The 23251-nt window shown below is 38.3% G+C and overlaps 1 protein-coding gene across 5 annotated transcripts in view; it reads right to left on the bottom strand.

Annotated features, from left to right (window-relative positions):
• The window catches only part of NEK10 (NIMA related kinase 10), a 138244-nt gene that overhangs the window by 49057 nt on the left and 65936 nt on the right, over positions 1 to 23251 (bottom strand). For 4 of the 5 annotated variants that reach the window (XR_011855892.1, XM_072153601.1, XM_072153603.1 and 1 more), the window contains 4 exons: positions 19642 to 19717; positions 11056 to 11185; positions 8063 to 8133; positions 3650 to 3863 (listed from right to left, as the gene is read on the bottom strand). Coding sequence is in view for 3 of the 5 variants with exons in the window: in XM_072153601.1 (XP_072009702.1) it covers positions 3650 to 3863; positions 8063 to 8133; positions 11056 to 11185; positions 19642 to 19717 (491 nt within the window). In the remaining 2 variants the exon portion in view is untranslated. Of the gene's footprint in view, positions 1 to 3649; positions 3864 to 8062; positions 8134 to 11047; positions 11186 to 19641; positions 19718 to 23251 lie in introns of those variants that run through there. The other variant, XR_011855893.1, reaches the window with a different exon arrangement.

The raw sequence follows: 23251 nt of genomic DNA, 5'->3' as shown, positions 1-23251 counted from the left end.
ATATAAAAGTGGAGTAGGGGACCAATACAGGAGAGGGGTAGAATACAGGAGCATAGCAGAAGTTATGAAGAATAAAGGAAGACAAAGACTAAACCCATTACAGGCGGTCCCTGACTTAAGCACCCAACTTACAGAAGACCCCTAGTTGAAGACGGACCTTTCTGGCCACTGTGACCTCTGGTGAAGTCCCAAGCCGTTATGATCTGCTGTAAGGTATCTCTTATGAAACTTTATTGACAATTGTCATTCCAATGACAGCACAAAATTGTAAAAATCACAAGGACAAATCAAAATTTTGTCCGGAAAATATACCTGTTCTGACTTACTGCACATAGAATTTTAACTTAAGAACAAATCTAAAGAACCTTTCTTGTACCTAACCTAGGGAGTGCTTTTTTGGAGTTTTTAAATGGGATCTAACATGTAAACAGTCTATTGGCAGCAAGGAAAATTCTTCACAAAAAGTGGGTCCTGTCTTCATAAAGATGTAGAACCCCTGCCATAAAGTAGATGGACACATAGTTATCACATCTGTACAACTTTCATGAACTCTGCATTCTCAAAGAATAGGAGTTAGAAGATTATTCCTCCCATACATCTCTCCCTTATACTACCCCCACAAGAATCTTCCCCTCATATTACCCCCACAGCAACTCATTCTCACATTGTGCCCCCACCTCCACCCTGTTGCGGCTTAATAAAAAAATAATACTCAGCTTTACCCGTTCTATCTGCAGCTGCTCTCCTCCACTGCTCACCTGTTGTGTGTAGTAGTGAAGCCGGCAGGCAGGATGACATCATAAGATCACGCCTGCCCACTCTGCTACACACAGTAGAGGCGGAGAGATGCTTTCTGCATTATCTCTGTATTCAAAGAGTTGATGTCCCAGTACCTACCTCCCACTGGCCAGCTTGGACAGTTGGGACATACGAGGTAGTGTGTATAGTTACACCTTTTACACATGTTAGTATGGATGTGAGGATATAAAACTAACATTGAATTTAAGTTAGGGTCACATCTGTGTTGTACAGAAGTAATAATAAAGAGCTTGAAGGGCCTAGCTAACTCCAAGTACCTATTAATGTAGATGTTGTTTATGACGTTGTATTGTATTGCATGTATTGTTATGTGTGTCATATTTTAGTTGTTGTTTTATATGTTTGTGAAATGACAAAAATTTCCTCTTTGAAGATCAATAAAGTTTTATCCATCTAACGCTGAGCTGAGGCTTCATCTTGAGATTCTGTGCCACGTGGTTGGGCTTCTAGTGACAGTGCATGTGAAAGTGGTCAGCATTTAGGGAGATGAGGGAAAGCTCAAGCATCCTTAGCTGATGCCACATGTCAGGGTTCGGGGTCAGTGGACCCCCTGGACTACCGTGGGAGATGGTCCTAGCCGACACCTGGGAACGGAATCTAAGTGGCACCTGGTCTTCACCAGTGCCTGCCGCAAAGTGGGATGAACATGCTGCGGCAGGGTGCCACAGGTGTGGCTTGCCCGCGGTGGCAGCCAAGGTCGCAGTACAGAAACGTGATCCAGGCTCAACATCAGGAAAACAGGCATGGAGTCAGGGCAAGTGTAACAGATGCAAGGTCACAGGTCAGGTCCGAGGTAACAACAGGAATTCAGGCAGAACAGAACAGGGAACAAGCGCAGGGAACAGGAAGCTATCTCTAAGACAATAGAGCTCAAAGATCTAGCAGGGAATCATGGGAACAGCAGGCCTTTAAAGAAACCTGGGAGTGCCAGCGCCGATCAGCGATACGCTGGCCTTTAAATCTTCGAGTGCCAGTGCGCGCCCTCAAAAGTGGGGACGCACGCGTGGCCTAGTTGGGAGAAGAGCAGGACCGCGGAGAGGTAAGAGCAGGCTGGGGATCGGAGCCGCTACAGAGAGGGACACGGGTGTGCGATCCGTGCCGTGGAAAGTGCCCACCTACTACAGGAGAATCTGAATATAATTTTATGATAAAGGCTGATAGATATATCAGGCTGGATCTCAGGCCAGGAAGAAGCCAACAGCATGATATCGGTATTGTTGGAATTGTTGTCAAAGGCTCTCTACAACTATTGACGGCTAGGTAAATTCAGAATTATGCATTAATATAGATGAAGTTAATGCAAACAAAAAACTGAACAATTAACTCCTTAAACTGAGATTTCTATGACTTTTCTGTCTCTGCAGCAGTTAATACGTTTGTCTATGTATTACAATGATGTCTCCATGGCTTTGATTCAGCAAATATCAGAGTTAAAATACCTATGTATAAATCAGGGCAGAATTACTAATATGACACATCGTAAAACACATTGTAAGCAGTTCTGTTTTGTTTGATTCTCGCTACAGTCCATTATTGCAATGCATGGATACTGTATACTACTTTTTGATTTATTTCTGACTGATATGCAAAGATGATACACAAAAGCTGTGTCAACTTATTTTGCTGACAAGTTGCTACACAACATCTAAAGAAATGGGATCAGATTGAAAAGGGACTTCAGAAGGAAGATGTTCATGAAGATTATAACATTCATAGGCACTTTATCAGTGTCAGTAAGAAGTCACCTGTTCTTTTTTTTTTCTTTTACTGAAAATTTAATTTTCATGGTCAGTAAAATGCTGACAACTTGGAACCATGGCATCCAGTTTAGCAAATACTCATCTTTTCTAGCGAGCAGGTGTCTTGAGATAAGTACAAATGACCTTTCCTCCTTAAAAAAAAATCATTATTATACTTGTAAAATACAAGGAAAGCAATGTTCTTTGTGCCAGTCTATCTTTATTGATAACCACTGTATCAGTTATTGATCTTAGACGAAGAGAGCAGTGATGACCCCAATAAAATGTTCACCTGCCAAGCTCTTTAGATTTTAGTATTATGTGCACTCTCAAGTAGCAAAATCGGTAATGAAAACTGGATGGATACTCAAGAAGGATGTCAATGGCTTTTGAATATCTCTTTTCATTTCTAGTTCATACTGTATTTAGCACTTAACCCTCCCTAAACCAAAGGCAGGAATCATGTACAAAGTATCATAGGAAAGTTTTAGAGCCATATTTAGTAGCCTACAGTAGTCATTTATTAAATCTAAAATATAGAGGAGGTGTGAATTAAGGCCCCTTTCACACGAACAAATTAAAACAGCCATATGCTACCCGTATCATACAGTTTTCATACGAAAAACATATGGACACGTTCATTTCAATGGGCAATACAGCCATCCATTTAAATGGCGGTATTGTCCATCTTACCGTGTTTGCCCCATAGAAGTATATAGGAACGTTTGAAATACTGTACGGGTTGCATATGTTCTGCATATGGTTGTGCATCGTATGCTGACGTATATATGTTCAGTATCCAGGGAGACCGGAACCAGTGGGAGGAGCATTCTATCAGCCAGCCAATAGTCAGCCATCCATTATTTGACATACGTGCACATATGGATGAAAAATGTCACATATGTACGGAGTCATACGACACATAAAATAAAAGACTGGAAAATTAATAAATTCATGTGAAAGGGGCACAGGGCGATATTCATAACAAAAACTCATCAAATCACACAAAAACATTTTTATATATGTCCCCAGCAACATTCATATAAATATAAAAACATTCTCATTAGCATTACAGATGTATTGGTACTTACATAAGGTAGTGATGCATGGCGGTGACCGTACTTGACAGTATTTTTGTTAGCCTCTATGAAATATTTTTGGGCTCGCTTTCTCTCTCTCTCCAGCTTTTTCTCCAAGGCAATCTGACTAGAGGATAAGGTGTCCATGTATTTCATCATGACATCTGAAATCAAAGCGCAAACTTCTACTATGTCAGGGCGGAGATCAGCATCTGAGGTCAGGCACCTGTAGGTAAGTAGAGTTATATGGGTAATAAGCAGATGTTTAACATTTCATGTTAAAAGGACAACTGCCATATAGCTTGGGTAATGACTGACTTAGGGTCATGTGGCCACCATCTTGGACTCCTGTGTGACACCTGGCTGCTGAGATTTCTGTCTCTCTCTGCTCTGAGCCTGTATCCCTGCCCCCCTGTGCAGCACAGCACGGAGCTCACACTGACACTCACTGACATCCTGCCAGCAAACACATCGTGGGCAGACAGAAGCTGAAAATTACAAACTACAAGCAGATAAGTGATTCAGGGGAAGGGGGTGGCAGCCAAATATCTGTGAGAATAGAGATGTAGCAGAGCTGACAGTGTAAAAGCCTGTCAGCTTTTGTGTAATAGGCATCTCATGCATCTCTCATCTTATCTACTAGTACAATGTCAGAAGCCAGAAAGTGTATATAAACCTGTACCTTGATAATCTAACCCCATTGTCTGCTCCCAGAGCTAGATGGATCATAATGTGTCTGCTTAGGGAGGCCCCACCCACACCCTGGAAATTTTACACTGAGCAATTTAGGGAGTGATAGAAGCAAAGGACCAAAAGAGCAATAAAACTGAGTACAATTGTAAAGAAAGGGGTTTAAATGGTCTTTACTGTGTAAACATCACTAGAGGATTGAGAATTTTTCTTTTGTCTTTGTCTAAGGTCAGGATCATAAATACTAAAAAAATAAAGTAAACATTTTTCATTACTTTATCACAACATATCACAACGTTCCCTCTATTTTCTACTTTATTCAAATTCTCTCCAAAAATAATTAAAAAGAATAATCCAATAAATAAACTACATTCCCATATATACTATATACTGTAGCAACAAAAACTGAAGGTTCAAAACAGACTGTAAAGGAATAAAGGGGGGGGGCTATTATAATAGAACCTTTATTACCACAATTCATTATATGATATTTGAAGTTTCTAAAGATCAAATACTCCAAAGGCACCTCTTGATTGTACACCCTTGGGCCAGGGACAACGTTAACCACAACACAATTTCTGGAGGCTAACATGCAGAAATTTAAGCTGCAGGTTTTGTATCTACAATGTACTGCATATCCTATAAGGAGAATTCAACCCCTCCAAGTACCATAAGTCACATTACTTGAAGGGGCCATTTCTGCCCCATCCAGAATTTGGAATGTTTTGTCCAGTGTGCCAAGTTGACATTGGGCTACCAATAGTGTAAGGAAACCTATAGCCAAAGTGATCACTGCTGTGGCAACAGATAAAGCCACTGAAAAGTACCCTTCGTGATTAATTTAGACAAAACATATAGGTAAGAAGAATAATAAAGAAAAGAGATAGAGCATTTATAAACAATACAGGCAGTCCCCGGGTTACATACAAGATAGGGTCTGGAGGTTTGTTCTTAAGTTGAATTTGTATGTAAGTCGAAACTGTATATTTTATAATGGAAGTTCTAGACAATTTTTTTTCTTTTGCCCCAGTGACAATTGGAGTTTCAAAATTTTTGGTGTAATTGGACCAAGAATTATCAATAAAGCTTCATTACAGGCATCTTACAGCTGATCATTGCAGTCTGGGACTATAGTAAAGCATCCAGAGAGCTTCACCAGAGATCACAGTGGGCAGAGGGGTCCGTCTGTAACTATGAGTTGTCTGTAAGTCGGGTGTCCTTAAGTAGGGGACCGCCTGTATTAGGATTCTATTAAACTTTGGCACCTGGTAGAAATTAAGTCCATATTTCCAGGTTATTTCTATATAATGAAATATAACAAATCACAATTTCGCAGACATTGCTTACAATACCCATTAGAATATTTCTAATTATACTTGGAGATCATTTTTCATGAAACAATAATTAGGATGGTTTAAGGGGAGCATTTATGGATACTTCTTGTACACTGTCTCTCAGACAGAAGAACCTGTGTAAATGAAACTGTGTCTGATCATTGAATTAGCAGGTAAACACTTTCGATAATTCTGGTAGTCTCATGCATCTTCTCCTAATGTGAACACTTAGCCGCAATTAAAGAAAAAGTCATTAGAATAACGTTAAACAGCACTGCTAAACAATTAATGAGGGAGACATATACAATGAGTTTGTACAAGTTATGGGAAATATCAGGAAAATGCTAAGTATAGATTCTACAGTTAACCACTTCACGCTGATGTCCTATTTCAATTTTTACGTTTTCGATTTTTGCTCCCATTCTTTAACCCCTTAATGACCAGGCCCTTTTCTTTTTTGCGTTTCCATTTTTCACTCCCCACCTTCAAAAAGCTATAACTTTTTTTTATATATCTTTCCATTTAAAGAGCTGTGTGAGAGCTTGTTTTCTGCATAATAACTTGCACTTAGGGTGAAAATAATTAATATTTCATGCGGTTTACTTGGAAATGGAAAAAAAACAAATGCAGTGAAACTAGTTAAAAAATGAATTTAAGCCATATACTTGTGAGCTTGGTTTTTATAGCTTTCACTGTGTGCCCCAAAAGACACGTCTCCTTTATTCTTTGGGTTGATATGATCACTTGAATACTAAATCTATATAGGTTTTATTTGGTTTTTAAAACGTTGGTACAAAAAAAAGAAAATTTCTTTATTTTGCCACATTCTGACGCTAATAACTGTTTCATACCATGGAGTATGGAGTATGGAGCTGTATGTGTGAAATTCTGTTGCCATTTCCGAGTTCACTGCGGGGAATAACCGTTTTCATATATTGATAGATGAGACTTTTTGTGACATGTCAATGCCTAATACATTTATGATTTATATTGTGCATTTTTATTTCAATTCTTGGGAAAGTGGGGTTATTTGAACTTTTAGGTCTCTTACTTTTTTTTTAACTGTATTTCTAGACTCCCTAGGGTATTGTAATCCAAAGGAGTCTGATCTCTTATACAATATACCGCAACACTACAGTATTGAAGTAAATTGTATATGTATTTACTGGATCTGTAAAAGAGTCTGCTGATCAGTCTCTTTTACAGATTGTGCTATAACTGCTACGGAACCTTGTGGTAGGGACCAGACTGCCATAGCAAACGGCTGATGCCCACTCAAGATGTCATAGGTGGTGCTGGCCGGATCCAAGGTGGAGGCGCCCATGTGGGCGCTCACTTAAGTGCCACCATCATGTTTTATGGTGGCAATTAAAAGGTTAACTTCCGCAATCAGTGCCAGCACCAATCACGGGTACCAGCTGTGAGAGTTATCTGCATAATGCAGCCACACCCACTGTGTATGGAGCAGTGTCAGCCCCTGAGCCTGCTCTATACATCCTTACCTGAAATGTGATATACAGTTCTGTCACATGTCGGAAAGGGATTAAAATGTGGCAGTTGCCATCAGTCTCGCTGTGCTGCTTTGAGGTGCACAATTGTTTTGCATGGCATAATTTTAATAAAAGTAAATCTTCACCTTTTCTCATGATGTTATTTTTAGTTTGTTAGTTCCTGAAGTAATTAAAGGGGTTGTGCAAAAGTTGAGTGAAAAACCCAGGCCCCACACCAATCAGCTGCTATTAACAAATGTAGACATCCTGAAGCAGACAGCTCCACACACTATGCAATCTAATCTTAATAAGCCCCCATAACTCCTGTAAAATGTAATAACGAATTCTGGGGTAAACATAGAAAAAAAAACCAATTTTCTTATATTTCTTCTAAAATAATGAATCTATATTACAAAGTCAACTTTTAAAATGATGCTAATGAGCCTGAAGGGCTCCTGTGGGTGTTACCAGAGCACCTTCATGCTGCAGCCTCACAGGCTGTTACACTCTGCAAGGTGCACTTCCCCTTCCCTCTGTGCACTGAAATTTACTCTGCTGCAGTAAGATTACATCAGGCAGAGGGGAAGGAGAGCAGGGCAGAACGGATCGGCTCTAGTAAAGCCGTAGTATAACTTTAAAAGTTGATCTTAGTAGGAAGGAGGCCATGGATAACCAATATAAGATAACATTATCACAGTCACAGTGCCTGGATCTATGAGTAAGTGTCCCTGGTTTATCATGATGGATTTTGAAGACATAATTCCTTTAAGTTTTTCTTACATAAAAGTAAAATTTCCCTTTATCCCTCCAGTTAAAGGTAATTGTGGTTTGCTTAGTGTTATTGGTACTACCACCTTCTATTGTAAGTAAAAAAAAAAGTTCAAAAGTTTGTAGATAATTAAGTAAATTACCTTTTAATTATGTTTGAAACCTTTTCTGAATACAATCCATCAGGGACTGGAACATACACAGCTTCTACTATCTGAAATCAAAAGAAATAAAGTACTGTACTCTTTACTTTTGATATGGTAGTGGGAAGAGTCATGGGACATGATGAAAAGATGTTAAAAGAAGAAAGTTGAAACATTTAATTATGTTGAAGTCTATTTATTGTGCATAATATTACCCATGATTTACTGGAAATTAAAACAGCCTACTCCAGCTAGTAATGTCGAAACATAATGCAGTGAATGTAACTTTCTCCTAAAATATCTAATGTCACTATTACAATACAGAATATACTGTTATCTGTAAAATAAGTTCATAATATCATATTACTGGGGTACAACAAACAGCGCCCACACAGATCAGCAGTTGATCTGAAATGAACGGAGCAGAAAGTAGACAGCTCCGTTCTCAGTTTAGTGTTCAGACCAGGTTACTGCAGATCAGATTCATTTGAAATGGAGGTAAACCTCAGATCAATTGGGTGTTCTCCAAACACATGCAATAGTAATTGGTCTATAATTCCTAGACAATGAAAGGGGCAGATTTCACAGATTGAACACAGCGCTTAGCGAACCTCCTGGGTGTATGACTCTTTTCAGAGGCAGAATTGTAGTAAAAAAGGTGGGCAGTTCTCGTTCCGAATTTTTTTTTACAAAAAGTATATAGAGAAAAACTTTCTTTTTTTGTTCACCAATGGTGGTATAAGACTAAAACATGAAATAAAATGACACTACTTTTACATAAAGAACAATATCACAAATTAAACTTTAAAAGTTCCAAAAAAGAATCTAATAATTGCTGAAATGTAGACCTTAAAGTGTAATAGAATGAATTATAAGAATGAATTATCTTGTGTACCCATTCTTCCCATTAATTGCTGTTCAGATCCTCATTTTGTGAGAGCATTGGCAAATACTTTTGTAAACACAAAAGACAGGATCATACATAAGGTGCAAAAACTAGCCGCCAAATGTCTCTAAAATTCACCTTACAGAGACCAAACTATGATACATGTGCCCCAATGAACCAGATTTACCAAAGCCTCTGCACCAGTTTTCTGTCAGACTTTGCACATTCTTTCATTTGCAACCTGCTTGCACAGGTATTTATAAAGTGTCCAAAACACAATTGTGGCACATTCTGCTCTATACCCAGAACAAATTTCTGCACATGTTAAAATAGAGTCCATGAAAAAAATCCTTCCTTTGCACCTGTCCTGGACCAGGTGCCATGCCTGAAAAGTTGCAAAAATAAGCAAAAAAAGTTATACATATGTGAAAAGTCGCACATCTGAGAAACAAAGATACATAAGGCGCACTGCACAAGGTGCAGACCAAGGCGTACTTTAAAAACAACAGAGTAAAAAGTCGCAAACAAATGGTACAAAAACAACAACAGTTGCAAAAATGAGACAATTTGACTAGTGGAAATAATGAAACATGTCCCACAATGTATCATTCTTATAATAGATTCTTATGTGTGAATGTAAGGAATGATTAAATTTTTACAGTATTTTCTTTTTAGTCTTAAAGGAAATCTACCATCAAAATCCATCATGAAAAACCAGGGACACCCACATATATATCCATGCACCGTGACTGGGGTAAACTCCTTATATTTGTTATCCATGACCTCCTTCTAAAATCAACTTTTAAAATTATGCAAATGGTCCAGATGGGCTACTGTGAGTGTTACCAGAGCCCCTCCATGCTGCACTTACTCCCCCTCCCCCTCTGCTCCCTTAGCACTTTAACCCTCTTTCTGCCTGATATAATCTCTTGGCAGCGTAGGACATTATGGCATACAGTGGGGAGGGTGGGGGGGTGAGTGCTCCTGCAATGTTTAACAGCCTGTGAATCTACAGCAAGGAGGGGCTCTGGTGACACACCTACAAGCCCCTTAGACTAATTAGCATAATTTGAAAAGTTCATTTTTAAAGATGCCATGAATAACAAAGGTAAGAGGATTACTACTGTCACAGTGCCTGGATTTATGAGTTATTGTCCAAGGGTTGCCCTTGCTTGCTTTGGATGGTAGATTTCCTTTAAACTACAATTGATGACTGGTTTCATTTTGAAGGATGCTAAATTTATAGTTCGGGTGTGAAAACACAGTAAGCACTGGCTTCAGCAAGATCAGATGTCCAGCAAAACTTCTCCTGAAACACCATCTTAATATGGTAGGAGTACTTTCAATAGTCAACATACAACACTATATGATGGTTATTAAGGGGTTAAGCATCGTAATCTTAGTGCCCATCACAGTGTACATTGGAAGCATGCTTTTATGCTTAGACATTTGGGGGCACTTGTTATTTCTGTTTAGGTGAGACCTGGGCATTGTATGGCCCCAGGGCCACATCCAGCCCTCTTACAAACTCTGAGTGGCCCACCAGAGATTGATGAAAAATTTGAGCTCCCCTCTCTATCATTAAATAATGATGCACTTAGGTCTTCTATATTTTAATTGATTCATTGTAGTGTTTTATTTACAGTTTTTTATATGAAGGGATAGGTTATATACTGAATACAGGCAGTCCCCAGGTTATATATAGGTTTGTTCTTAAGTTGAATTTGTATGTAATTCGAAACTTATATTTTATCATTGTAGATCCAGTGGTGTATTAAAATTTTTTGATGTAATTGGACCAAGAATTATCAATAAAGCTTCATTACAGACACCTTAATGCTGATCATTGCAGTCTGGGACTAAAGTAAAGCATTCAGAGAGCTTCACCAGAGGTCACAGTGGGCAGAGGGGTTCGTCTGTAAGTCAGGTGTTCTTAAGTAGAGGACCACCTGTACAGTATATCGGTATTGGATAAAACTGAATTAAGTATATTAATCCGACCCTCTAAAACCATTCCAATTTTTTATTTGGCCTCATGAGGAAATGAATTGCCCGCCGCTGGTATATAAGCTAAAGTAAATATAGTTAACCATGCAAACCTGCGTACTTTGGTTGCTAAAGACAGCATGTTAGTACTGTGGAAGGGCGGATTCAAAGTTGCCATCTGATACAGAATACAGCCGGCTGCCCAAACATCTGCCTTTTCCCCATATGGTTCACTTTTTACAACTTCAGGGCTGCAAATAAGAAGAGAAACAAAGTATTACAGTAGATACACATAGGTAAGCAATAAATCATTGAAATACTACAGCAATGACAGAACTTTTCAGTGTTCAAACATTATGCCAACAATATAATGACACACTGGGGGACATGTATTATCGCATCTGCGCCAAAAAATGCCAGGATTTTACATTTTTTGGCGCAGAATTGTTGCAGATCATTTATAATGAGTTTGCACCAGAAACAATAGATGTTTCCGACTATCCCGACTCCTCCATTTTTTGGGGCGCAAGTGGGCCTGGCCTAGCTTTTCCACATTATCTGTCACATTTGTGTGTATTTTGTCAGCATTTTTAGGCGCAAATTTTGGCGCACAATAGACCAGGAAAAAAATAGTCCGAAAGCAAAATTAAGGCACAGTCCATGTAAGATTTTGGCGCACATCTCATTGATGTCGGCATTTTTATAGTGCTGACTGATTAGTTCCGTCTACCCATTAATTACTTATAGCCTATATACATCGGGATGTGCTTTCAGGAAACTGATCTCCGATGCCAACAGTTGTGTTTACGCCAGAATTAGTAAATCCCCCACACTGTATATTAATATCAGTGGCTTAATGCTAATTATTACTAGCCCTTCCGAAAACCAATGTAGATGGTATATTTAGTCATGAATGCTGATTGTATGATATATGTATATATTTCACAGACATTGGGGTCAGGGAGTAAGAGCTCTCATTACTGAGAGTTCTCCAATTAAGGCCGACTTGCAGGTATGTGGAGATTTAGCTATTGATGTTCCACTAGGGGATCCTGGGAAATATGCAAATACGTTTTCATAGATGGGACAAGGAATACCACACCTATTTTATATAAACATTGGGGGACATTTATCAATCCGTAAGACAAGAATCTGCAATAATTTACATAAACTGTGAGAAATGCCTTGTGCCACATATTTCAAGGGTTTCAGACACATTTTCATCTAATATGACAAAAAGGGAAAGACCTAATAAAGGGGCGTGGATTCGCAGTAAAAAGGGCACGGACCAGAAAGTAAGCAAATACATCAGAATTTTCACACAAAGTAAGGTCTTATTCACACGACCATGTACTCACCCGGACCATAGTCTAAGCGAGCACAGGGCGAGTGGAGAAGGGCAGGGGGGTGACCACTATTCCTCTACCCTCCCCTCTCTGTTGAAAGACTAGCAGCCGTGACACAAAACTGCTCAAAAATATGACAAGCCCTATATTTTGCAGCGCATCCACTCGGTTTGGCCACAGTGTGTTGACCTGTACTTACCACACCGTTACCGGGTGCCACAGTAATGGCCAAGATAGTAAGGAGCAAAGTAAGACACAATATCAGATACTGTCATGAATCTGGTGAGGTTTAAGATTGTCCATCCTACAATAAATCTTCAATTATTTTAAGAAATTTTAAATGGGCAGGATTTTTTCTAATTTCTCCTTATAGGCTGGTGCCTGCAATATACCATGATTGATTATTTCAGTAACTACTTTATGATGAACACTATGGTCGGGTCATGAAGTACTTGGAGAACATTGCCCTGTCAGTAGGTAAGTAAATTACAATGTTAAATCTTCTTAGTAGATTGCTTGGAAAGCAATGAGGTTCCTATAAATTTACAGGTTCGAAGAAGCATCTGGCAACCCCCTGTAAGCTGAAAATGATTTATTAAATATGTTGCGTGGCACTGCCAACTCTAGTAATATATTTAATAAATAATTTTCAGCCTGTAAAGAGTTGCCAGATGCTTCATCCAACATGCCAAATTATAATTCCATGACCACTCCAATAAAAAGATTTAGGAATACATAGTTCACTAAAACTGTTGCATTGCAGAGTGACTTGTGCATACATTATAGAGCTCTATGGGCATTATCGTCTAAAGACCACAGAGCATAAAAATGTGTTAATTATGATGAATGTTCCATTACTGCAATTTGATAAGTGTATTATGAATCATGGCCAATTACTAACTAGCTAAACAGTAATCAAGAGAGAGCGGAACAATTACCCAAATATTCTGGTATATGCTGGAGATAGTGATTCTAATAAAATCTGAGCTATTCATTAATAATTCAGTAGCAATTGTACTTTTTGAGAGTTTTTTTTTAAACGTATTTCATATTTTCCCCTTAAGCATAAACTTCATGACATTTACATATAAAGTACAGTATCTGAAGTTGAGGATGCAAAGGAGGCAAAGGCATTGAAAAAAATCAATTAAAAACCTAACTTTTTTATTTTTTTCGTGAACAGAGTTGTATAAGAGCTTTATATCACAGAGATACTAAATTTGTAGAGGTTTTATTATGCTTAAATAGATCCTTAAAATTTAAACCTTTTCTACACAAACATTTCTTTGTTGTGCTACATTCTGACTAAAATAACTTTTTTCATACTTTGCTCTTCGGGGGGGTGTAACATGTCATCTTTTGCGGAATGAGCTGAAATGGCAAAAAAAGTGCTGTTTTGGACATTTTGGCAATATTTTTGGTAAGGATGTAGCTAATAGTTTTTTGGAAGTGGTGAGATCTAACATTTGTGATTTCATTTTTTTCTACATCCTTTCTCAGTGACCTTTCTCAGTGATCCTATAGGGACTGAAAAATTATTTTTCAGGCCCTATAGGATATTTTAACACTAGGGGTTCTTCTCGCTGGCCATACAGTGCAATGCGACAATATTGCAGTATATGGTAGATTTGCACATGATCTAAATTGGTATGGATCTCTGAAAATGATGAGACCTGGAGTCATAAAAATAGAGGGTCCGTTCCGCTCATGGGGGGGGGGGGGCAATAATCTTGTCCAAGATGGCCAACGCCCATGTTAGGATTAAACACCTATGGCAGCTTTGCTGGTGGCATTTAATACTAAAGATCTGTGCCAGCAGGTTTGCCTTCTCCATACTTCCCTCGCCCACCTACCAACATACTATGAAGGCGGTTTGCAGCGGTTAATGAATTCTAAAATAAAAAATTGGTATCCCAATTTTGTGGTGCTCTGATTTAAAGTGCTCATTTATCAGATTTTGGCCTGTTCGTCCTAACATACTTTTGTGTAAAAAATACAAAAAAGTGCTTAAAGAATGATATCTTTATTGTATAACCGGAAAAAATTATATTTACAAGCTTGCAGAGCTCACAGGCCCCTTCATCACGCTATGTTACAAATGAAGCCATGAGAGAAGAACAACATAAAAGAAATGTTACATCTAGACAATTAGTAGATTTGGTGTTATCATTAAGATAACCCAAGGCAATAACACTGAAGTTTATGTTACAAAATAAAGGGGAATATGGGTGTCTGCCTAGGAACCCAAGAATCTGCAGTTAGTCTCCTGGGGAGGTTGAAGTGAGCACATGTAGTGGTCCATAAATCTAGGTGCAAAACTGATTCCCTGTGTCAGTGATTGCATGGTTGTCATCAACTACAATTTCCAAGTTTTTCCTCTATTTCTTTCAGAACTTGCTGAAACGGTTCTTGCTTGTGAACGACACCTAAGGCTGCTCTGTGTGAGGCTGATTCACGGTCTGTCCTACAAAGTTAGGGTGTGTGTTCTCCGAAAAGCTGGGTTACATCTTGTTTCTGGGCTGCATGTTGGGTCAGTTGAGGTTTGAGTCAAAGACAGCTGAACCACTAAGAGGCTGGGGAGGTATCCAGGAATTCCATATATTCCAATATCTAATCCTTAATTCACTAAGGGCAGACTATACTAGTATCCTGCTACTTTAGTACTTTTTGCTTACTGTGTACTCCGACCCCTGCTTTGTTTTCTGACTACTATTGCCTTACGATTCTGTACCTCACTACCAGATTGGATTTGACCTTGTTATTCCGACTTTTCTTGTATCTTTCTGTTCCTTTGTCCACCAACCAGTTTCCACCTGTGGTTTGGTGTAGGGCCTGGCAATTAGGCAGTGACAAATGTACTGGGTAGGTTCAGAGCTTGTAGATCTTTCCCTGTCCTGACCCTCGTCCCTTATGGAGAACCTTTGGAACCCAGAGCCTAAAAATCTTCTAAACTTCCCTATCCTGTTGTGTGATACATTCTTATCTCAGTACTCTTACCTCCCCCTCCCGTGTGTCATTATTGTTTCCTACCCTGTGATAATTTTTATCTTCTAGTCAAATCTAACTCATTTTAGCTGTAAATCCTATTCAATCCTCCGATTCCACAGATACTGCATTGCCTCTCAGAATGGATGTACAGTAATTGCAGAATTGTTATGCAGACCACTAAATGGAATATACATGGAGTGTATCATATAGCTTACACCACATTTATCCTTTTTTTTTAGGAAATGAATGTCCCAAGATTAAGTAGTTTTGCTTAGAGAAAATTGGGAGTGGCTGAAAATACTAAAGGATGATTTTTCATCCCTTCCACATAAAAAATTGGTTGCCTCCTGTAATAGATATTTCTCCTCTACTTCAGACACAGCTGCAGTTTCTCTGCCCTCTGAGCCACTGATTTAGGCTTTCTGCTGAACAAGCAACTTGGTACCACTGGCACCACCCAGTGGTGCAGTAGAGGGCCTATTTGATAAACTGTGTGTAGTAACTAACTGCAATGGTTGCTCTAGAATTGTGTGTAAGAAGAAAATTCCAACAGCATTACAATCAGTGAAACATAACCTATTTAAGGATACAAAGAGTTGGATTTTGTGGAGTCAGTGAAAGCTTCCCTTTAACCCCATGACGCAATAACACATTACATGTACTTCGAGAAATGCAGTCTATCGTCATATTTAGACGTACCTGCATGTACAGCATTCTCTTGGGCTCAGAGGCAGAGCCCGTGCGATTATTGCGGGAGCCCACCTGTGTGCGATACTCGCGATCCAAGTTGTCTTACCATGACCGCGGTGTCTATGGGGCAGTGCCTACCTGGTGCTTTCAGCAGTTAAGTCCATTAAACAAAATCAATTGCTGCTAGTACTTCACACATGATTGCATTGTGCATTAAATAAACATTTTGGCCAAACGATGTTGGTTGAAAAAAGATATTTTAATAGACATTGGGGCTTTACTAAGGGTCCGCGGACGCACTTTCCTCAGACTTCCCGCATGCTCAGACAGTTTACAGTCAGACCCGGAAGGGATCTGACTGGCAGGGACATCGGGCAGCCCCGGAGCATTAGGCAGACTTCAGGGCTGCCCAGAAGAGGATCGGATCCCCTGGTAAGAGGCACGGGGATCAGATCCACAGCAGGAACACCCTTACACGCCGTGGTCATGCTTGTTGTGTAAGGGGTTAACACCCGCGATCGGAGTCGGCACCGATCGCGGGTGTTACAGCGCGGTGTCAGCTGTGATAGACAGCTGAAAGCCGCTGCTTCTGGTACCGGCTCCGTTCGTGAGCCGGTCCCAGAAGCTGGACATTATACATAGGGGTTAAGTTCCTTTGTTTACGGCAGGAAGTTTGGGCACTTTTATTAATTTACTTTTTTAAAACTGAAATACTGTATATTATAAATGTAAAAAAGATGTCCATAATACAGTATTTACAGGTTTAGAATAAATGCAAAAAGATAAAAATATATTCTTTAAAGTATTCTTTTAATAGCAGGGCAATAGACTTGGTACTTAGCAATTATAAAAAAGAAACCCAATTGAAGGGCAATTACCCTGAAGAGAAAGAGTACAATTTATTAGGCTTCATGACAAAGCTATAATTTAAACTGTTCATTTTTAAGTAGTTCATCTGAAGCTGATAATCAAAATTATGATTGAGAATAGATTTTCTTTACTCCTAAGAATTATTTTTGTATAAAAAAAATATATATAATTTTCTTATATACACTTTTACTTATCTTAGTTTATGCACTATTTTTTGAGCAGTATATATACTGTGTAAAGGTATATGTGGGTCAGAATGTGCATTTTTAAATGGTAAGTTTCCCTTAAAGTGGCTTTGAGCCTTTTATGTTCTTATGATCTTATGCTCAAATTGCTCTGTAGGATTTTTATTTTATTTTATTTTTAAGTCCCAAAAAAGTTGCAAAATGCATAAAAACCAGCAGAGGACTTGAGTAAATATGCAACTTTTTATTGGGACTTTTTGTAAAAGCCCCAAGTAAAGAATCTGGCGGAAATATTCCTTTTAAGCAGTGAAAAGTCCCAAAAAAAGCAATGTGACTTTTTTGAGACATTTTTATTCACCAAAAAGCCCAACAAGACAAAATTTAATTTGACAAAATTTCATCTGTCAAAAAAATTACACTATATAATATAAAACCATTATGAGGCTCAGAATATGGAAGCAAGTTTTAAAATCTTTAAGTAGATGGTTCAACTAAATTTATTATCATTGCACCTTATTCTGAATTTTTTTTACAGCACCCAAGGACATTGCAAGGCATGATAAGTGCTGACTGTTGGCAGTACCTTTAGTCCCACAAAACACAAGTCCTATATTCAAATTGAAAAAAAACTTTGTGAACAGAAAAGAAATATAATGATAGTCTTTGGAAGACAAAAAACCATAAGCTGAATAATAAGGAGGACTTCCAGACATGTCTGTCTAGTAGATGAATGTATTCCCTATTCCATATTTTGTGTACTCTGCTACTATTCATTTGTTATTCGGCCTAAAAAGTTGACACTTAAGTGCTAGCAGTCAGGGATGTGTCCCTTCATAGACAAGTGAAATGGTAGAGTCTAAGAACAATCGCTTTTTATGGGAAATATAAATAAATGAGTCAGCAGAGGTGACAGATCTTCTTTACAAAGTACATCTGCACATATAACTAATTATTGGGGCTCTTTTGTGTTAAAACTCTCCTCTGCACCTTTTAAAACTTTTTTTTTTCCAAAGTCACATGCGATTGAGCTGAAAAAAGTAACTTTTAACTTGATAGGAGTCACTTTTAGAGCCTTTCTTGAGCTCTATGGCACCTAGGCCCATGATATTATATAACCCAATTTAGGACCATGAATAATGGGGGAGAATTATCACGCAATTATGGATTGATTTGAACAAAAATTGCCTTTAGCCACATTTATTAAAGGTTTTAGACCATTTTTAGGCATTTTTCTGACATATATGAAACAGGAAGTCTCTAGAAAAGATGGTGTGACTAAGCAGGTTTAAATTAAGTTGGTAAATGAAAAATTTATGTTGTAAACTAGACAAACTAATAATTGGTTTAAAATATACTATAGTCCTATTCTACATCAGATTTATCATCCAGCATCAGACCCAGTGATAAATCTTGCGCAGAATAAGACTGTGAAGTATAACTGTGCACTGGTCTATTCAACGACACTTTGATAAATCTCCCCTAAGCTCTAACTTTGCCAATTTCTAACATTTTTATGGCTAACGATGTGATAGTTGCTGCTTTTTTTTGTGGAAAAATATGGGATTATTATTTTATTCATTTTATGTTCTGAATTTTTATTTTTAAACAAAATTTTAGGCTTAAAAAAATACTTAAAAAATTATGTTTTTGTTATTGTAGCTATTTTTGTCTGTATCTAAGTGTTACCTATTAATAGTATTTAGCACAATATGCCACAATTTTTTATATATCATTTGTCTGTTTTAGAGTAACTGGGTGTCGTATTGGGTGACGTCAGTGACTTTTTAGACACACTGCTGTTCTACAGTTACAATTATCTGGGCTATGCTGGGTCATGGCAGCCTCCTGTCACCAGCATCATAGGATTCATCTCGTGATCACCGGGATACATAGCAGCAGCGATGTGTATGAGAAATGGAAAAGACAAAATGGAAAAATAAAGCTTCTACCTTCTCTAGAAACCAAATTTCTATATTATTTGTTATGTTTTAATCCCTTAAAAATCTGAACATTTTGTCATAGTTTTGATGTACGGAGCTGTGTAAGATGTCATTTTTTTGTAGGTCAAGCTGATGTTTCCATTGCTACCATTGTGGGGAATGTATGGCCTTTTGATAAGTGAGGAACTGTTTGTAAAAAGTTAAGAACACCAAATTTACAGATGACCCCTAGTTACAAACAGACCTCTCTGGCCACTTTGACCTCTGATGATTTTGCTACTTTGGCCCCGGCTGCAATGGTCAACACAAGAGTTATGAAAGATGTCAGCAATGAAGCTTTATTGTTAACCCTTGTTCCCTTAACTGCCCAAAATTTTCCAAAAATTTTCCACATTTTCCAAATCTAATTGTCACAGGGATGAAAAAAATACTTTGTCCTGCGTTGCCCTCTCTGAAAATGTTACCTGCTGCGCCACATTGAAATCCATATCTTGTAGAATACTTTCATCCTTTCTTCATATACAATTGGATTATATGGCATCCACCATGAGGAAAAGTCATAACAAACTTCCCTCTGTGTACTTTTGGACAGGTTGCCTTTAATTTACATTTCAGTGGACATTCATACACAATCATTGAATCAGGATTTTGCCGTGTATAGAAACTTGTAAAACAATTGTGACCTTACCAGGAATACAGGATGGTTCCAACAATAGATGTTAGTTTGCTGTTTTCTTGCTTCTGCTTAGCGAGGCCGAAGTCAGCTACAAAATGACGAATGTAGTTAATATTAATATGTACTCACTGGAAAAGTTACACATCTATTTTTACAGTAAAACAATCAATTTGCTTTCCCGAAGCTGTGGAGTTCTGTTTCATTTGCACGTTTTTTGGAAAGTGCCATCTGTGTATTTTTTACACCTACTAATGTACCAGTTGCCATGCATTTTAATAAGCATTTCCCACATTAATAAGAGATAAGAAATCCCAGGCAGAACTGCGGCGCTCTGTACCAGCCTGTTCACTTATATATGTTTTTATAGTTGGCTATAATTAGGTGTATTCAGATTAATCAGCATACAGCAAATATAACTCAGCTGACAACATGTTAGTATAATACATACATACATATACATACATATCACCAAACCAGGGGTTGTCTATAAGCAAAGATAGTCAGATGGAACCAAAAACCCTCCTTCATAAAGTAGTCTGGTGCTCCTCATATGATATCTGGATAGTATTTTAAAAGGAAAACATGTCCAGGATACCCATTTTTGACACAGGACATGTTCCAAAAGGCCATTACATGATAATTCCATTGGTGTTATTTTCAGATTTCTGAGAATTACAAGTTTATTACAATGTTTTAGCTCAGCTTACCTGGCTCCCTGCTAGAGTCATCTGCTGAGTCCTGGGAATGGGGGGGGGCTCCTAGATCCTTTCCCAGCTTGCGTGGTGAGCTCGCTCTGTCATGTGTCACCTTATCTCCTCATGTGTGTACATGCTTCACTCTGCCACAAGGTAGTGAGTAGGTATGCAAACTCAGTAGTGACAGGTTCCCTTTAAAGGGACTTCTCTGGTGTCCCAAATTGTCTGCCTCAAGGAAACCTACATTCACGAATCCGCAGTTCTTTTTTAAAACAAATCCGTTTTGGACTGGTTTTCATTAAGATAATTGGGAAAACGCATGCATTTTTTTAACAGACTGCTTAAAAAATGGTTCAGTTTTTCAGATGCAGTTTTTGATGCCCAAACCAGGAGTGGAGTGAAAATAAAGGAGGAGTAACACAGAAGTCCTTCAGAAGTGGCTTCAAAGACTGCATCTGAAAAACTGAAAGTGTGGATGCACCCTTAGACAACAATAACATTTTGAAGAGCAGGAATTATTGGAGATGGCGAAAGTTCCTTTTTTAGGGAAAAATACATTTTTTATTGTGTACTATCAACTTCCTTTGTGGACACCTTAGAATCCATATAAATTTTTATTGCAATTCTAAAGAATATAATGTAATATTTTTTTTTTTAAGAAACTTTACCAATAGCTTGATGTGTATAAGTAAGTGTTGCATTATCCTAAGTAAATTTTTACCAAGCATCAGAAGAGCAGAGCTAAAAATAAACACTGAGCAGGAATCTAATCTAGGAACACATCAAACTAATTCTAAGATTGATAGTAGTGTGTATGTATAATTGTAACACTGAAACATTCTAAGCCCTTGCCATGAACAGACTAAGGAAAGATATTATATTGCTGCATTAGAAGAGCAACAGCGCCCTGCAGTGGCAAAAAAGAGTATAGACACGACTTTATAAATCATCATAAAAGTCAGATTTTAGGGATCCAGAAGAAAAGGCCAACTGTGTTCTAAAAAATGAGGAGGTTTATTTCAATGGAAGTGAATGTGTAAGCATAGCCACCAGTGCAAGCACATGGGGCAATATCTCCTTATTCTCAAGATCAGCAGGATACATCTTTTGCTATAAGTAATCATACATCTCTGGAATTTCTGGGATACCACAACACAAACACATCAGGTTCCAGAAATTCTAGCATGGGATGATACCACTACAGACAGATGGGACATGGCACAATGAGCTGTAAAGATGAGATCAAATATTTCAAAAGCGCTGCCTGGTGTTTTGCTTCAAATAACTCGGAGAACCTAGGAAGGATCAATAAGGGAGCTGGAGAGAAGCGCTCGATGGTAGGAAATGGATGTTGGCATTGTAGTGTTTTTAGTTCTGTTACTCAATTTTCTCCAAAGCTAAATGTCTGTCCCATAAAGACACAATGGGGCACATTTACTAAGGGTCCGTCGGACGCATTTCCGCCGCGTTTCGAGATTTTTTCCGATGTGCCCTGAATTGTCCCGGATTTTTGCACGAGTACAGCCATTCCATCAACGTCTATGGGACTGAAGGATATAGCAGTCCTCACTGATTTTCATATTTATTATCTACCCTGTAAATAGGAAATAAATGGTTTTCATATACTAAATCCAATAGGTTGGTCTGTGCAGCTCACAAAACGGGCTACAAAAGGATGAATACACAATAAGTGACCCAAGTTCTAGTCATATAAATCTTTTTCAAAAGCATATTTGTATTTGTAGGCTTTCTGATGATGAACAGTCACCTACCAGGCTGCTTTGTCACCTACTATACAAAAGTGTGTATGGAAAATATTCCGCCCCCTTTATGTTTTTCACTTTTTTGATTCTTTGCAGCCAATTAGTAAGATCAAAAAAGTTATTTTTTTCTTATTAATGTACACTTTGCACCCCATCTTGACAGAAAAAAACTAATGCAGATATTTATTACACAAGAAAAACTGATAGATCACATGGTTATAAGTATTCAGACCCTTTACTCAGTATTCAGTAGAAGCAGCTTTTGAGCTAGTATGGCCATGAGTCTTCTTGGGAATTATACAAGTTTTCACACCTGGATTTGGGGATCCTCTTCCATTGTTCCTTGGAGATCCTCTCCAGTTTCCTCTGGTTGGACAGTGAACGTTAGTGGACAGTCTCTCCAGAGATGCCCAATTGGGTTTAGGTCAGGGCACTTGCTGGCCCAGTCAAGAATGGTCACAGAGTTGTCCTTAAGCCACTGCTTTGTAATTTTAGCATTGTGCTTCGGGTCATTGTGGTGTTGGAAGGTGAACCTTCGGCCAAGTCTAAGATCCAGAGCACTCTGGAAGAGTGCTACAGAAATTCTTTACTAACCTGTGCCAGATATATGCCTTGCCATAATTCTCTCTCTCAGCTTCTTGGGCAGTTGCTTACACCTCATGATTCTCATTTGCTCTGACATGCACTATGAGCTGTGAGGTCTTATGTAGACAGGACGGCTATACCTTACGGGCGCTGACCACCAGTATAGCAGTATCAACGGCAGTTAATACTTATTCTACTTTCCATGTTGCATTCCTTATATTTACCCTTATATTTTATTTCGTGGAATATATGTGATTTTTTACTCAGGGTCTTTTCATTCAATATACAAATAATTTTTCATCTAACCATTGGTTATTCTGGAACACCTTTTGGTGATGAGTGTTCACACTAACATTGATTTATACGTGCTTGTGAATATATACCGTATATACTCGGGTATAAGCCGACCCAAGTATAAGCCGAGGCCCCTAATTTTACCACAAAAACCTTGTAAAACCTATATATTTTTTACTCGAGTATAAGCCGAGTTTGGGTTTTCAGCACATTTTTTTGTGCTAAAAAACTAGGCTTATACTCGAGTATATAAGATATTTATGTTTTACTTCTGTACGCATATTT

The sequence above is a fragment of the Engystomops pustulosus genome, chromosome 5, assembly GCF_040894005.1.
Source record: "Engystomops pustulosus chromosome 5, aEngPut4.maternal, whole genome shotgun sequence".
Lineage (NCBI taxonomy): Eukaryota > Metazoa > Chordata > Amphibia > Anura > Leptodactylidae > Engystomops > Engystomops pustulosus.
This window is presented reverse-complemented; position numbering and strand designations above follow the sequence as displayed.